This window comes from Scyliorhinus canicula, chromosome 19 (assembly GCF_902713615.1).
Source record: "Scyliorhinus canicula chromosome 19, sScyCan1.1, whole genome shotgun sequence".
NCBI lineage: Eukaryota > Metazoa > Chordata > Chondrichthyes > Carcharhiniformes > Scyliorhinidae > Scyliorhinus > Scyliorhinus canicula.
In genome coordinates, this window is record NC_052164.1 from 6,556,710 (window position 1) to 6,575,274 (window position 18,565).

Below are 18,565 nucleotides of genomic sequence, written 5' to 3' on the forward strand. Positions count from 1 at the left end.
TGTTTGCACTGGCAATCGAGCCGCTGGCAATGGCATTGAGAGATTCAGAGAGGTGGAGAGGCTTGGTGCGAGGTGGAGAGGAACATAGGGTGTCGTTGTATGCCGACGACCTGTTACTGTATGTGGCGGACCCGGTGGGAGGGATGCCAGGAGTGATGGAGTTACTAGCCGAGTTTGGGACCTTCTCAGGTTATAAATTAAACTTAGGCAAGAGCGAGGTGTTTGTGGTGCACCCTGGAGACCAGGAGGAAGGAATTGGTAGGCTCCCGCTTAGGCGGGCAGGGGCGAGCTTTAGGTACCTGGGGGTGCAAGTGGCCAGGGACTGGGGGACTCTCCACAAGCATAACTTTACCAGACTGGTAGATCAGATGGAGGAGGAGTTCAGGAGGTGGGACATGCTGCCATTGTCGTTGGCGGGAAGGGTGCAGTCCGTCAAAATGACAGTGCTTCCGAGGTTCTTGTTCCTTTTTCAGTGCCTGCCCATATTTATCCCCAGGGCCTTCTTTAGGAGAGTGACCGGCAGTATTCTGAGCTTTGTGTGGGCACATGGGACTCCGAGAGTGAGGAGGGTGTTCCTGGAGCGAGGAAGGTATAGAGGCGGGCTGGCGCTGCCCAACCTTCTGGGGTACTATTGGGCAGCCAATGTGTCAATGGTGCGTAAATGGGTGATGGAGGGGGGAGGGGCAGCGTGGAAAAGATTGGAGATGGCGTCATGTAGAGGTACGAGCCTGGGTGCCATGGTAACGGCACCGTTGCCACTCTCCCCCAAGAGGGTTACCACGAGCCCGGTGGTGGCGGCGACCCCAAGAATCTGGGGACAGTGGAGACGACATCGGGGGGAAACAGGGGGCTCGATGGAGGCTCCACTGGGTGGCAACCATCGGTTCATCCCGGGGAACACGGATGGGGGATTCAGGGGATGGCAAAGGGCGGGCATCAGCAAATTGAGGGACCTGTTTATTGGCGGGAGGTTTGCGGGCCTGGGGGAACTGGAAGATAAATTTGGCCTTCCCCAGGGGAACATGTTCAGATACCTGCAGGTAAAGGCGTTTGCTAGGCGACAGGTAGAGGGATTCCCTTTTCTGCCCTCGCAGGGGACGATGGACAGAGTGCTTTCGGGGGTGTGGGTAGGAGAGGAGAAGGTGTCTGACATCTATAAGGTAATGCAGGAGGTGGAGGAGTCGTCAGTGGAGGAGCTGAAGGCTAAATGGGAGGAGGAACTCGGGGAGCAGATAGAGGACGGGACTTGGGCGGAGGCCTTGGAGAGAGTCAACTCTTCCTCTTCATGTGCGAGGCTTAGTCTCATCCAATTTAAGGTGCTGCACCGGGCCCATATGTCCGGGACTAGGATGAGTAGGTTCTTCGGGGGTGAGGACAGGTGCACCAGATGTTCGGGGAGTCCTGCGAACCACGCCCATATGTTCTGGGCATGCCCAGCACTGGAAGAATTCTGGAAGGGGGTGGTGGGGACAGTGTCGAGGGTGGTTGGATCCAGGGTCAAACCAGGGTGGGGACTCGCGATTTTTGGAGTTGCGGTAGAGCCGGGAGTGCAGGAGGCGAAAGAGGCCGGTGTCCTGGCCTTTGCGTCCCTAGTAGCCCGTCGAAGGATTCTGTTACAATGGAAGGATGCAAGGCCCCCAAGCGTGGAGACCTGGATCAGTGACATGGCGGGATTTATAAAATTGGAAACGGTCAAATTTGCCCTGAGAGGATCAATACAAGGGTTCTATGAACGATGGCAGCCTTTTCTGGACTTCCTGGCTCAGAGATAGGTAACTGGGTCAATAGCAGCAGCAACCCGGGGGGGTGCATTATTGTAGTGTTTATTCTGTAACTTTATAGTGTGTTAATTTGCGTTGTTGTTAAAATGCTGGGTTGTTCATGGGGATGGGGCGAATGTATATGATTGTTAATATTATTGTTATTTTCGGTATTTTACTAAGGTGCGTTATTGTTGTATAAAATCAAAATTTCTCAATAAAAATTATTTAAAAAAAAAAAAAAAATATTTTCCTCCACTTCCACTCAACTTATTCATTTTGGCCTGGTTCTTGCTTGAAGAATTTACCTGGCATGCATCACAGATCCTCTCTTAATTTCATCATATTCTCTATTTCCTAGTGTTATGGGTCAGGGTTTAGAGAACATCAAAGTATATCATAGAGTTCATCTGACCTACAACTTTTAATAGATTTTGGTTATGAGGAGCACAATGGCCCATTTTCCAGGTGTTATGCAACAGAGATCTTGTCTTTTTAAACAAAACAATGTTTATTCTATGAATCCAGTTAACATTTTATAAACACAGTAAACATCTTATCACCTACCAACACAAATTCACCCCCAAAGATACAGTACTCTATAGGTAACCCTTAGTAACTTTCTTAACAATATCCATAAGCCAAACACCACTTTCTTTCCTACAAAAACAGTAGGTTTGCATTCCTTACAGAAGCAGGTATTGCTTTGAAATTATCAAGTGATCTGGAGACATTCTTTAGCATGCAGAGAGACCAAAATACACCTTAGTTTGGATGCAGCTCCCCAACTGAAAACCAAAAGTAAAACTCAGAGCCAAAAACAGTTTCCAGCTCAAAACAAAAGTAAAAAGCAGAGCCAGAGCCCAGCTCCACTCACACAATGACATCACTGCAGCCACTTGAGAAGAGAAACATTTCTTAAAGTGACATTCCCACGGCACTAGTCATTCAATGAGCCCTAAATTTGGTTCCTTTCTCTTTCAGCCTTGTTGGTGAAATGGACCTAGCCTGTACTTGAAATATTGCTTTCTTAAAGTTCATCAATGTTCCGACATTAAGGTAATTGGGTGAAAAGTGAATTGAAAGCCAAGAAGAACAAATTTTCATGCGCCAAAGTCATTTCTGTTGAATTCGCTCCTATTTTCTCACTGGAAAGCAAATTGATAATTTAAAAGTGATTCCATTGGAATGGCATGGGTAAATAAGCCTTATATTTAAGTAAGTATTTCAGGCAAGAGTCATAGAATTCCTACAGCGCATAAGGTCATTCAGCCCATCGAGCCTGCACCGAGCCTCTTAAAGAGCATTCTACCTAGACCCACACTCCAGTCCTATCCCCATAACCCCACATGTTGAACACCTAACAGCCAATCACCTAACATACACATCTTTTTTTAAATAAAATTAGAGTTCCCAATTAATTTGATCCAATTAAGGGGCAATTTAGTGTGTTCAATCCACCAACCTGCACACCTGTGTGTTGTGGGGGCAAAATCCATGCAAACATGGGTAGAATGTGCAAACTCCACATGGACAGTGACCCAAAGCCGGGATCAAACCTGGGACTCAGCGCCTTGAGACTGCAGTGCTAACCACTGTGCCACTGTTCTGCCCTCTAACCTACACATCTTTGGATTCTGAAAGGAAACTGGAGCAGCCGAAAGACACGGGGACAATGTGCAAACTCCACACAGTCACCCAAGGCTTGAACCAAACCCAGATCCCTGGCATTATGAGGCAGCAATGCCAGGCACTGTACCGCCCACATAGCACAATCATTCCCCTCTAATTAACCAATCTGTTTTCTGCCTTTAATTCTCTCCTAAAGTTAAACTGGCAGCTCCCTGTACTTCACCCCAATAGCCTTATTCATGTATCAAATGGGTATTTGATCTTCAGGGTTGAACTAATCCGTCCCAAACCCTGAAGATCCCTCACTCCTCGAGTAGGGTGAATATCTTATTTCATGCACTAGCAGGCTTTGTAGAACTGTAAGCACATTAGTGCCAAGGACTTGGAACTGGACTGTGATGCCCAAATACATCTCAGTTCGAGTCATCATGTTTCAAATTTTCAAAGAAAAAATTTATTCCATAGGTCCGGGCAAAATTAAAACCCATACCCCACTCCAATCCCCCAAGTTATCTTACTTCCAAACTTTAGAGTCCTACCAAGTTGTGAGATTATTTATTTCTAAATGAAACATCATTACTTTCAAGTCAACATGCACCGTACCACATAAATATTAGCAAAAACAGAAAATATTTACTTCCAACAATGGTTTACAATCTTACAATCACAAATTATAAATTTATTTTACGAACAATCCACATCATTTATTCTCGTCCAAAGCTATGCAATCTTTCAACGGGTACTTCAGTCAAGGACAATTATAGTTCAGTAATTAACCACAATAACGCAAATGCCAGGAGTCAAGTCACTATTGCACATGGTTGTATCGGTTAGAGTCACAATGACACTAAATAAACATTAATGGCTGCAGCATCTTCTCCAGGCAATTGCAGAAATTGTTCCAAATTGGTGCCAATCATTGAAAATGCTTGCCCACAAACAGATTACCTCGCAATTAAATCCAGCACAATAGGGGCCTGTTTAGCACAGGGCTAAAGAGCTGGCTTTTAAAGCAGACCAAGGCAGGCCAGCAGCACGGTTGAATTCCCGTACCAGCCTCCCCAAACAGGCGCCGGAATGTGGCGACTAGGGGCTTTTCACAGTAACTTCATTTGAAGCCTACTTGTGACAATAAGCGATTTTCATTTTTAATAAATAACAGCCTAAGTTTTAAAGAAACTGCCCACACAAGGCGGAATTCTCTCATTTTGAGACTCGGTGATGTGGCGGAGACACAGGGAATTTCCTGCTGCAGCGGCCAGCAGGAAAACATGCCAAACCTTCTGGCTCTGACCTTATTAATTATGCACCTGGGCATTTCACAGTTTTCAATGGCGGAGCAGGCCTAGATGGCATGTAGTCCATCAGTGCCCGAAAGGTGCCCAACATCACTGACCCACTATTAAAGAAAGAAGGCAGACCACCTGAAAATGAAGATAGAACGAGACCAGAAGATGGACCTTCTGAGAACAAAGATCGTTCTCCTTGAGCATTCAGAGGCTGGAAAAGGAACCCCCTCCAGGACGCCTGATCTGGATGGTTCACCTGCAGATGGTCCCCTAACCCACCGCTGTTACCCGCTATCAAACATGCCAGCAGATGCTTGGGTGAATTCTGCCCACGGAATCATTTCTAGTGCTCCTTTCCCCAATGACTACCTGTCCACCTTCCGCGCCAGCCCAACCCTATTTTAAAGTTTTGCACCTACAATCTTTAATGGCAATTGGTCTTGATTTCAACAATTTATATTTATTCAAATATATGGATCAGTAACTTACTTTAAGAAATGTCCTCAATTACATATCTGCTCAGTTTTGTATTCACAAACAGCAGCCCAAATAGTTCTCGTTGATCACCCTCCTCCACTGAATTGAACTTGATCTCATCCAAAACAACTTCTCAACTCTACTCGCATTCTCTAAATAAAAAAGATGTTCCTGTTGCAGCCCACAGGGATCCAAACTAGGTCTGTCTTTTTGTATCCTATGTCTGAACAACGCTTTCACAGCCCTGTTCGAGCTCCAGGCATCCTTTACATTAACTGCTTTGGTGCTTCTTCCTCCCTACTTTTGAAAAGTTTAAAAATTATGTTTCCAATTTTCTCACCTCCATGTGATTCATTTCCAATTCCTCTCGATCCTTTTGTGCTTTCCTTCTCTATCATGGGGCTTCAACAGGCATCTGATACAGCCTCACTAAATCCCTAAACTACCGGAACATGCTTCTTTCCATCCTGAATACTTTTAAGACTCCGTTCTGCCGTCTGTCTCATTTGCTCCAATGATCTGCTTTTCAAAACAGAGTTTCTGAAATATGGCCGATGGGCCCTTGGCTGGAACTATCCAATTTCCCAAGTTTCTGTCCTAACTCACGCTCCTTTTTCTCACAATTTAGAAGTTTCTTATCCAGACTTAGCAGCCTTTCCTTCCACTTACAACACAAGTACTCAAACACAGTTTTCCTCTTTCTCTTCCAGCTCAACTTTTCAGAGGAACTATGCAACAACCCACTTCACTCTTCCTTCACCCCAACAAGATACACCACCTACTCAATCACCTCTCCCCACACTGTTGTGTAGGGTTCCACACATTCGTTCCATGTTGAGGAACAATGTACATGGATATTCTCTAATGTAGCAACACAGGATGTATGCAAAGTAATTGTCAAACAACACCATTATGCCCCTAATGCAACCTGGGACTACCGGTGATACTTCAGTCACCCACCCCCTCTCACATTGCCAGGCTGACCTCAAATCATTAACCTCATACACGGTTCACAGTTGACCTCCAGGGGAAAGATCTCATCTTTCTGCTATGCACTACCCTGTGATGATCTGCATGAACAATTAGCTCAAATTCCCTTTTGTTAACTATTAAGATTTCTGCCACACCCACATATTTATGATTAGTGCTTTGTCTGCTGTTTTATTTTGCAGCTCTTAAAGGCTCAAAATATGAACTTGTCTCTCTCTCGCCAAGATGCTGACTGACCTGTGAAGTATTTTCACATTTGTTCACAATTCCAGTATTATACTTTTTGACATACCCATTGTTAAGCTGTGAAATGTTTTCTAATAATTATGAATTACAATTAGTCATATCAAATGTGAAATTTTTCACTTTTCTGATTCTAATCATAGTGATACAGCACAGGAGGCTTCTATTTGGTCAAGTGTGCATGTCAGCTTTTGAAAGAGCTACCCAATGAACCCCAATCGCCTGCATTTTTTCCATATCCCTATAATATATTTTCTTTCAAGCATTTATCTTTTCAATTGCTCTTCTGAATATTACTATTGAGTCAACTTCCACTGCACTTTCAAGAAGCATTTCAGACCACAACAACTTGCCATAAAAAAGGCATCCTCGTGTTGCTTCTGGTTCTTCAGGCAATCATCTTAATTAAATCTGTGTCCTCCAGTAGCCACAATTTCTGCCACTGGAAACAATTCCTTGTTATTTACTCTATCAAAACCATTCATAATTTTGAACTTCAATCAAATCTTCCTCTTTTTTTTTTTATTTAGAGCACCCAATTTTTTTCTCCACTTAAGGGACAATTTAGCATGGCCAATTTACCTAGAGTGCACATCTTTTTGGGTTATGGGGGCGAGACCCACGCAAACACAGGGGGAATGTGCACACTCCACATGGACAGTGACCCGGGTCCTCGGCCCAGTCAGGCAATAGTCTAACCGCTGCGCCAGGGTGCTGCGCCAAATCAAATCTCCTCAACCTACACTGTTAGCTTTTCTTCTCTTCTCCAAAGAGCAAACAGAAAACATAGATAGGTCTTTTTCAGGTTGGCAAGATGTAATGAGTGGTGTAAGGATCAAAGTAGTTTACAATTTAGATAAATGACTTGGATGAGGGGATTGAAAGGATGCTTTAATTTGCTGAAACACAAAGAGAGGTAGGAAAATAAGTTGTGAAGAGGCCAGAAGGCAGCTACAAAAAGATATGGTTAGGTGAAATGAGTGGGCAACGGACTGGTGAAAGGAGTATAATGTGGGAAAATGTGAAATTATACGTTTTGACAGGAAGAATAAAAAAGAAGCATGATGAATGGTTGCAGAGCTCCGAGGTGCAGAGGGATCCGGATATTCTCGTGCATGAATCCCAAAAGACAAGTACGGAAGTACAGAAAATAATTAGGAAATCTAATAGAACATGATCATTTATTGTGGGGGCACTGAACACAAAAGTAGGGAGTTTATGCTTCAGTTGTACAGGACAATAGTGAGACCACATCTGGAGTACTATGTTGTACAGTATTGGTCAACTTATTTAGGGAAGGATGTAAATGTGTTGCAAGCAGTTCCAGGAAGGGTTATCAGACTAATACCTGGAATGGGTGAATTGTTTTGAGTAAAGATGGGACAGGCTAGGCTGCTATCTGCTGGAGTTTAGAAAACAGGTGACTTGATTCAAACATAAAAGATCCTGAGAGATCTTGACAGGATGGACGGAGGTGGGCTGGTTAGATGGGCAGAACAGTGGCAAATGGAATTTAACCCTGAAACGTGTGAGATAATGCACTTTGAGAGGACTAACAAGGCAAGGGAACATACAATGAATGGTAGGACCCTAGGAAGTACAGAGCGTCAGAGGGATCTCAGTGTGCATTTTCATAGATTCCTGAAAAGGGCAAGATGTAGATAAGGTGGTTAAGAAGGTCTTTATCAGCAGAGGCAAAGAATAATAAGCGCAGGGAGGTTATGATGGAGCAGTACAAAATATTGGTTCAGCGACAGCTGGAATATTATGTGCAGTTCTTGTTGCCACACTATGAGGAAGGAAGTGATTTCAATAGAGGGGATCAGAGGAGACTCACCAGGACGTTGCCTGGGCTGGAGTGTTTCAGCTAGAAAGAGTGGATAGGTTGGGGTTGGTTTCCTTGGAGCAGAGAAAGCTGAGGGGGGTACTTGATTGAGGTGCATCAGATTATATGGGGCATAGTGTATAGGAAGGAACTTTTCCCCTTAGCGGAGAGTTCAACAACCAGGGGGTATAGATTTAAGGTACTGGGCAGGACTTTTAGAGGGGGTGTGAGGAAAAGCTTTTTTCACCCAGAGGTGGTGGAAATCTGCAGTCCACCACCTGAAAAGATGGTAGAGGCAGGAACCCTCACAACATTGAACAACTCCATGTTCGAAAAATCATACTAAAATACTGCAGATAAGAATCTGCAAAAAAAATGTGCATCCACTAACTAAGCCAGCAATGGACTCAACTACATTACTCAACGGACAGAATAACAACCTTTTCAGTTAATTTTCAAAATTTCACAGAAAACGAAGCATAAAATCACTCCTGCCTCACTGCTTAAATTCACTTATGGTGCCTAACTGCACAAAGGAAAAGAATAGACAAACAATCAGATACAGGAAAGAAAGACAAACTGTTCATTGTTTCAATTTCAACCTATTCCTGTTACAATAGATGTATTCGGTCACATTTCCACAAGTTTCCCCAGTATGGTTATTTGATGATATTTACAGAGCCAAACATACAAAAACTTGAATTCATATAGTGCCTCTAACATAATGAAATATCCCAAGGCACCTCACAGGAGGGGCTTGTTTAGCACAGTGGGCTAAACAGCTGGCTTGCAATGCAGAACAATGCCAGCAGCGGGTTCAATTCCCGTACTGGCCTCGCCGAACAGGCGCCGGAATGTGGCGACTAGGAGCTTTTCACAGTAACTTCATTGAAGCTACATGTGACAATAAGCGATTATTATTATTATTACAGGAGCACTATAAAATAAAGAACACTATTTTGTATAAATTTAGTGTACCCAATTCATTTTTTCCAATTTAAGGGGGAATTTAGCGTGGCCAATAAACCTAACCTGCACATCTTTGGGTTGTGGGGGGCAAAACCAAGGGGAGAATGTGCAAAATCCACACGGACAGTGACCCAGGGCTGAGTTCGAACCTGGGACCTTGGCGCCATGAAGCAGCAATGCTAACCACTGCGCCACCGTGCTGCCCGAAAACAAAGAACTGAGCAATGAGGCAATATTAGGTCAGCTGACCAAAAACCTGGTCAAACAGGTAGCTTTAAGGAGCGTCTTAAAGGAACAAAGTGAAACAGAGATCTGTAGGGAGGGTATTCGAAGGCTTTGGGCCTGGGCAACAGACGGCATGGCCACCAACAGTGGAGCAATCAAATTGGGGATGCACACAAGCCCAGATTTTTCATTGCGCCGAGAAAAACATGACTTTGACAAAATGCTAAGAATTTATATGGTAAATAACATTGATCCTATGGGCAGCACGGTGGCCTAGTGGTTAGCACAACCGCCTCACGGCGCTGAGGTCCCAGGTTCGATCCCGGCTCTGGGTCACTGTCCGTGTGGAGTTTGCACGTTCTCCCCGTGTCTGCGTGGGTTTCGCCCCCACAACCCAAAAATGTGCAGAGTAGGTGGATTGGCCACGCTAAATTGCCCCTTAATTGGAAAAAATAATTGGCTAATCTAAATTTATAAAAAAAAACATTGATCCTCGAGATTTTAATGCTATATTAATCCCCAATATTCCAAGTGCAAAAATCTACACCAATCCAAGTCTATTTTGCTGTCTACTCGAGACAGGTGTTTACTTCAATCCCTGGAGAAGTATTATCATAATTTTGAGAGTACTCTGAAACCACCTACTGTACACTGGGTCTGAATGGATACACGTGCATTTGGGACAAAATAACAAAGCAGGATAAAACAAAATTAAGGGCTGCAATTTCTTGTGGAGTAACTTTGTTAACAATTGCATTGTTAAAAAAGTACTGTGGTCATTATGCCTTTTTGCATAAAGGGTAGGATAAATGACCTACAATACATGCAGATCAGCAAGTACATTCAACACTTTTCAAAATAATCTATTATTAGCAGTACGAAACACCCATTAGAACACTTTCATCAAAAATAAATGCCATGTGACAAATCGAAAGCTGTAAATGGGCTCTCAAGAATTGAAAAAGAGGCTGCAAACATGCAATGTCCCCAAAAATTTAGACTGGTTAGTATGTTTGAAATCCTCTCAGATTTATAAATAGAAATATTAAAAAGTCAAATAGCAATTTTACAAGCAAAAAAATACTAAACATCAAGTGAGAGGGAATGAGTTGACCCGTACGATAACACCTAACTAACCAATGCCAACATCAATTAAGCATACACAATGCAGGCACTAACACCAGAATTTTGGGTAACAATTAGAACAGAACCCAGATTTGAATCCTGCAGATAACAAAGTTACACAAATGCAACAGAAGCAAAATGTAAGACAAACATCAATGAAAGGGCAATTAGGAGTTATCAACTACCAAGTGCAATTATTTCTTATCTAAAGAGACACGACAAAATCCAATGTTGCGAATAAGGAAATACCTTAGCTGATATTTTACAAGCAAAAAGATGCACCCCAAAAGGTATGATTTATGGCATTATATATTAACTCTTACAGGCATGTGTATCTTGGCATAAGCATCTTGGCAACTGACGCTTTTTTGTTAAAAGACCACGGGTAAAAATGATCATTTTTATTTTTTTTAATTAACTTAAGATTGTTGCTGTCAATGGCAACAGCCTGAATACGGCGCCTGCGCCCTGGTCACAGAAGGGCAGATTCAACATTTCTCTCAAAATGTGTAATTCTCTTCCCACACCCCTCTTCGCTTTTATTTTGTACAACGTTTATCCACCACATTTCTCGTCTCTCAATTTATTGCAATAAGATGTTGGGGTCGGGAGGAAGCAAAATCCTTCTGGACAAATTATCTTCAGTGCTTCTGCTTAAACTGTATTTTATATTTTAAATCTCAAGCCTCCTCCCTTTCCTGGAATCATTAAACACCAATCAATGAGGAGTTAAAACAATACATTTCTCCTCCCTTAATTTTGGCGGAGTTGCATTGATAATCATCATGAAGAATTAAAACAGCACCTCCCAGCAGAGGTCCAGGTGAAGGCCTGCACCCAGACTGGCTGCAAACCTGCGCCCCAGGGGATTTCATTTTGAGGTATATTTGCGGCCTCTGATGTCGATCCTGACCCGTAAGCCTGGGGTTAAATTACAGAATGATCTTTTATTAAATCTCCCTCTTGTGCAGGCCATTCCTCACCTCTACCGAGGCCTCCAACTTCCCTTCAAAAGTGAAGTCGATGAGATCGGGCTTCAGGCACAGCGAGTAGTTCTCCGGGGTCACGTCGGTGGGGAGCCGCTCGAAGGGTCTCTTGGCCGGCATTTTGTGTGGGTTGCGAGCACGGGTGCCGATGAGCCTCCTGACGCCGTGCCGGTTGCCGATTACGGGTGTCGGGGCTCGGGCTCCGAGGGTGCGAGGAACGCGGCCTCTCCAGCAGATGGACGCGGTGAACAGGCGGCGGAAAGCGAGGACCGCGGTGGCGCCGCCGAGCAACATCAATGAAGCTGACAAACTGACCGCCCCCTCGCGTCCGCGTCGCGTCCCCGTACGTGCGCGTCCTCGCCCCATTGATCGCGCGTGCGCAAACCCAACCTGCGTCACCCAGCGTGACCGTTCCCGCCTGGGCGGTGGACGTGCCCTTCGGCACGAGCATCCGCAGTGCGACGCCATGTTCCCCACGTTATTACGTCACAGCTGGCAGTCACGTAGAGTGGGCCGTGAGCGCGTTCACAAGAATGCGCGCGAGTGGGGGGAGGGATCATTACAGAGACCCATTGCGTGATTCTTGGCCATAGCTATCTGAATACACTGCCCGAAACTATGGTGGAGTCAGATTCAATATTGGCTTATAATAGATTATTAGCTGAAAAGGAATAAAATGACAGGGAATCGATGGGAAGGGGGAATTGCTCTTGCAGAGAAGCAACATGGTGACAAAAGACGAAATGGCCTCCTTCTATTGTATGCTGTAACCAATATGTGATTCTACCAATAACAGAAAGTGCTGGAAATACTCAGCAGGTCTGACAGCGTCTGTGGAGAGAGAAACAGGGTCAATGTTCTGAGGAGAGGGCAGCAGAGTGGCATGGTGGTTAGCACTGCTGCCTCTCTGGGTCACTGTCCATGTGGAGTTCACACATTCTCCCCATGTTTGCGTGGGTTTTGCCCCACAACTCAAAAACGCGCAGGATAGGTGGATTGGCCACGCTAAAGTTGGCGCTAAATTGGAAAAATCGTACTCTAAATTCATAAGAAAAAAAATGTTTTGAGGGGACTATGACTCCTCTTCAGAATTGAAGGAAGGTAGAAATGCGATGGGTTATATGCATTGGGAGGGAGAAGGTGAAGAACAACAATGAAAGTCTGGAATAGGGTAGAGGGCATGAGTGATTAAATAATAAAGATGACATGGAAGAAAAGATAAAAGGGAGTGGTAATGGTAGAAATTAGACATGTTAAATTGTATAAATGCCAAACAAAAGCAAAATGTTTGAAAACAAATAATCTGAAAAACAATTCAAACTGGCACAAGCACAACAGGAGAAAATGGGGAAACAGAGTTCATGGTCTGAAATTGTTGAACTCCATTTTAAGTCCAGAAGGCTGTAAAGTACCTAATTGAAAATGGGTTCTGTTCTGTGTGCTTTACTGAAATATTACAGCAGACTGAGGGCAGGAATGTAAGCATGAGAGCAAGATGGTGAATTAAAACAGCAAGTAACCAGAAGCTCATGGTCATGCTTGAAGACTAAATGGAGGTGTTCCAAAGGATAGTCCTAATGTGCATTTGGTCTCCCTGATGTAAAGGAGACCATGTTGTGAGCAGCAAATACAGTAGACTAAATTGGAAGAAGTACAAATTGCTACTTTACCTGGAAGGAGTGTTTGGGGCCTTGACGGTAAGGAGAGAGGAGATAAAATGGCAAGTGTTACACCTCCTGCGACTGTATGAAAAAGAGACAAGATGGTGAGGGTGATTGAGGAGTGGACCAGGATAACAGCAAATTACTGCGGATGCTGGAATCTAAACAAAAACAGAAAATACTGAACAATCACAGGACAAATACTGGACAAAGCTTGAACAAAAAGTCATCCAGACTCGACAGATTAGCTCCCTTCTCTCCACAGATGCTGTCAGACCTGCTGAGATTGTCCAGTATTTTCTGTTTTTGTGTGAGAGAACCAGGATGTTGTGGAGGAAATGGTCCCATCAGGATGTTGACAGGCAGGGGAAGATGTGTTTGGTGGTCTGGTGGTGGAAATGGAGGAAGATGATCCTTTGCATGTGAGGCTGATCGGGAGGAAAAAGTAACGTTCCCGAAGGATTGGGAAGAGGCGAGAGCGGAAATGTGAGAAATGGGTCGAACATGAGTGAGGAACCCTGTCAATCACAATGGGAAAAATCCTCAGCTGAACAAAAAGGAAAACATTCAAAAAGTGCTGTGTAGAAGGTTGTATCATCATATAATAGATGCGAGGGAAACAGAGAAACTGGGGACTGATTCTGTGAATTTAGGTTAGTTTGTTGTTTTTTAAACCTACAATTATTAAAGGCTCAAATGAGAGGCTAGGCCGGGCAAGGCAAGGCACTACCCAGACTGAGAGAGAAAGGCTAAATTGGAAACTGTCAATTATGTGAGTTTTAAGGGCAGCACGGTGGCGCAGTGGGTTAGCCCTGCTGCCTCATGGCGCCAAGGTCCCAGGTTTGATCCCAGCTCTGGGTCACTATCCGTGTGGAGTTTGCACATTCTCCCCGTGTTTGTGTGGATTTCGCCCCCACAACTCAAAAATGTGCAAGCAAGGAAAAACTTGCCGTGTTTCACGGCAGCCTCCGCGCCCCCTGCGGGACCCGATTCTCCCCCCGGGCGGGGCTAGCAGCAGGGCCCCATGAAGCACGGCATCGAGGCCTTAGCAACCGTCGCTAAGTCCGCGCACCAAGCGTCACGCCGGCTGACGCGCACGATGACGTCAGCCGCGCATGCGCGGATTGGACGGCTCCAACCTGCGCATGCGCGGGGCCGTCATCTCCCTGGCGGCGGAGGGAGAAATAGTGCGTCCATTACGGACGCACTGCCCGCAATCGGTGGGCACTGATCGCGGGCCCATGCCCCCCTTGGCACGGCCGTGGTACTGCCGTGCCAATCGGGGCCTGGATGCCCAGAACGGGCATGTTGCGGCTGTTTTTACAACGCAGAAAGCAGGTGTATTTGCTGCCGTAAAAACGGTCATAAAGGCCTGGGAACTCGGCCCATCGGCCTGGAGAATCGCTGTTCGCTGTAAAAAACGGCGAGCAGCGATTCATGTCGTGGGGTGGCCGTGGTGGGGGAGAATAGCGGGAGGGCGTGAAAAATGTCGGGGACGCCCTCCCGCTATTCTCCGACCCGTCGTGGGCAGCGGGGAATCGCGCCCCCTAAACTTTATAATAATAATCTTTATTGTCACAAGTAGGCTTACATTAACACTGCAATGAAGTTACTATAAAAATCCCCGAGTTGCCACACTCCGGCTCCTGTTCGGGTACATAGAGGGAGAATTCAGAATGTCCAATTCACCTAACAAGCACGTCATTCGGGACTTGTGCGAGGGAAACCGGAGTCCCCGGAGGAGACCTACGTTGACACAGGGAGAACGTGCAGACTCCGCACAGACAGTGACCCAAGCTGGGAATCGAATCTGGGACCCTGTTGCTGTAAAGCAACGGTGCTAACCAAGGTGCTACCATGTCGCCCAACTTGAGTCCCTCTTGGATAAACCCACAGCATCACTGCATCCTTTGAAGGGCCCATGGAGGCAATTTTCACTGACTCCTTATGGGCCTCAACCTCCAATGGCTCCATCTTCATCCTTTCACACCAATCTTCTTGCCCAGTGCACCAGTTGGGGGGGCTAATTCCACCAAACGTCTTCCCAGTCCACTCACCTTTCCCACCACCGGATCCTGTGAAATCTACCAGCTGATCAACAACCTTCACCATTCTCCACATCTCCATTCTGAATGCCACTCATGTGCAAACAAGCTCCTTATGATCTATGACATTATTGTGGCATTGTGACCTTGATAGAAACTTGCTTCATGAGTGATGCCACCTCAGTTTATTGAAGCCTCTTTTAAACTCCAGCACCTTTGACATTGCTGTATTCCCTCAATACTGTCAGTTATTTTCTCAAGTCTGGGGGAAGGCATGATCTAACATTCTGTGCCACAGAGACTGAGTGGTATTGATTGAGCCATGTGCATCATGTACAGTACATTCAAGGCTATACCTTTCAACAATTGCCTCATCCAAACTGCCATGATGACTGTGTGATCCTGCTACTGAACATCCCATTGGGTCTGCCTTCCTACTCCTCTGCACCTTCTTCCTTGAACACCATACCTTGTTTCACTTCTCTTGCCTCTCTTAAAATGTTCATTCTTTGCAGCCCATCTGACTTTCTATCATTTTTGTCCTCCCTCAGTCTTCATACTTGTGGTGAATGTATAGTATTAGTAATTTACCAGTGTATTAGTAACATGTTCTGCCATTGTGTTACAGCGATGTTATGTTGTTGACCTTGTGGGCTCCACCTATGGGCCATTGTGTGGCTTCACCCACAAGGGGATATGTTGGGGCATGTACGGGCTCTGCCCATGGCTCCTCCCCTTGAAAGGAAGTATAAAGAGCCGTCGACCTGTAGGCGGGTCACAGTATTGTACGAGTCGCAGGCAGGCACTGTTCTAAGCTGATTAAAACCTCAGTTTACTTCTACTCGTGTCTTTGAGTGAATTGATGGGCGCAACAATTTAATCAACTTAAACACAACTATGAAATCAGCCCTCAAACCTGATCGACTGGAACTCGATCCACAGGCTGCGGAGGCGAAATAAATTTTTTCGCCCTGGCTTCGATGCTTCAAGGCCTATCTCGCTGCCTCTTCCACGCCTTCGGTCACCGATGAACAGAAGCTGAGCCTCCTCCACGCACGGGTGAGCCATCGCATTTCTGTTCAGCTCGATGAGGCCTCCTCCTACGCAGATGCCCTCGCGATGCTCGAACGCCTCTACGTACGGCCCGTGAGGTCTACGCACGACACATCTTCACCACTTGCCGCCAGCTGCCCGGGGAGTCGCTAGATGACTACCTACGCGACCTCAAAGCCCTCGCATTCAACTGTAATTACCAGGCCGTTACGGCCACTCAGCACATGGAACTCGCCGTTCGAGACATCTACGTGGCGCGAGTCCGGTCGAATTATGTGAGACAGCGCCTGCTCGAAAAGGGGGCCCAGGACCTGGACGACACGGTAAAGTTAGCCACCTCTCTGGAGGTTGCGTTTCAGAGCCTTAATGCGTTCCCGGCTGACCACGCGACCCCCTCGTGGGCCCCCGACCAAAGACTACCCCAGGCCTGTGCCGCGCAGTCGCCCGCCCACCCTGCTATTTTTGCGGCCAGTCTCAACACCCCCGACAGCACTACCCGGCCCACAACGCGAACTGCAGCAGCTGCGGGAGAAAAGGACATTTCACCAAAGTCTGCCTGGCCAGGTCTAAGAACTCGAACTCACAGGCCCGATCCTCAGACTCACAGGCCCACAGACTCCGCAGTGTGGCAGCGTGTCTGCCGACTCCATCCCCTGCAGACGCGACATCAGCCTCATGCTATCAGTGGGGGAGGCCATCTTCCAGCCCTCACAGTACGTGCGACGCATGGGGGCCGCCATCTTGGCCATCCTCCCCCACGTGGCTGGCCACATGCGATCCAAGGGGCCGCCATCTTGGATGCCATCTTCCTCACCGCCCGCCATCTTGGCCGCCATCTGCTTCGACGCATATGATCAATATGGACAGTCATCGCGGGGCCGCCCCAGCACCTCCGACCACACCGCCGGCTACCCGCAGCTCAGCGCAGTCATCCTGGACCAGTCGCGATGCAAGCACCTCCGGAGCTCCATGATGGCCGTCCGGGTTAACAGGCACGAGACGCCTTGCCTCTTTGACTCCGGGAACACAGAGAACTTCATTTACCCGGACATGGTAAGACGCTGCTCGCTTCCAATTTTCCCGCCGCCACAAACCATCTCCCTCGCCTCTGGGTCGCACTCGGTGCAAATCCAAGGGTGCACTACTGCAACCCTAGCAATACAGGGTGCTGAGTACGCTAACTTTAAATTATATGTGCTCCCAGACCTCTGCACTCCTCTCCTATTGGGACTCGACTTCCAATGTAACCTCAGGAGCCTAACCCTGAAGTTCGGGGGGGGGGGCCCTGCCCCCACTCACCATATGCAGCCTCCCGACCCTAAAAGTCGCCTCTCCCCCTCTCTTGCAAACCTCACCGCCGACTGCAAGCCAGTCACCACCAGAAGCAGGTGGTAAAGCATGCAGGAAAGGATGTTCATTAGGTGTGAGGTCCAGTGTCTCTTGCGGGAGGGTATCATCGAGGCCAGCAATAGCCCCTGGAAAGCTCAGGTGGTGGTCGTCAAGACCGGGGAAAAGTTCCGGATGGTGGTTGATTACAGCCAAACCATTAACCGGTATACACAACTCGATGTGTACCCCCTTCCCCTGATTGCAAACATGGTAAACCAGATCGCACACTACCGGGTGTTCTCCACGGTGGATCTGAAGTCTGCATACCATCAGCTCCCAATCCGCCCGGAGGACCGCCAATACATGGCTTTTGAGGCAGATGGCCGCCTTGTCCATTTCCTCCGGGTCCCCTTTGGCGGCACGAATGGGGTTTTGGTGTTCCAAAGAGCAATGGACCGAATGGTGGACCAGTAAGGACTGCGGGCCACATTTCCGTACTTGGACAATGTCACCATCTGCGGCCATGATCAGCAGGACCACGACGCCAACCTCCATTGATTTCTCCAAACCGCCCAAACTATCAATCTCACCTACATCAAGGACAAATGCGTTTTCCGCACAACCAGACTAGCCATCCTCGGCTACGTCGTGGAGAACGGGGTCCTTGGACCCGACCCTGACTGTATGCGCCCCCTCCTGCAACTCTCTCTCTCTCTCACTGTCCCAAGGCCCTGAAGAGGTGCCTTGGGTTCTTTTCATATTACGCCCAGTGGGTCCCCAATTATGCAGACAAAGCCTGCCAACTAATCAAGTCCACCATCTTTCCACTGGCAACTGAGGCTTGCCAGGCATTCAGCTGCATCAAGGCGGACATCGCCAAAGCCGCGATGCGCATGGTGGATGAGTCCATCCCCTTCCAGGTGGAGAGCGACGCATCAGAGGTCGCTCTCGCCGCC

At 46.9% G+C, this 18,565-nt stretch overlaps 1 protein-coding gene across 3 annotated transcripts in view; it reads right to left on the reverse strand.

Moving 5' to 3' along the window:
• Nucleotides 1–11,860, reverse strand: part of npepps (aminopeptidase puromycin sensitive) — a 328,961-nt gene extending 317,101 nt beyond the window's left edge. For 2 of the 3 annotated variants that reach the window (XM_038779185.1, XM_038779184.1), the window contains exon 1: nt 11,519–11,858. In XM_038779185.1, coding sequence (XP_038635113.1) covers nt 11,519–11,815 — 297 coding nt within the window. In that variant the 5' untranslated portion in view covers nt 11,816–11,858. Of the gene's footprint in view, nt 1–11,518 lie in introns of all 3 variants that reach the window. The other variant, XR_005458182.1, reaches the window with a different exon arrangement.
• Nucleotides 11,861–18,565: the final 6,705 nt, after the last annotated feature.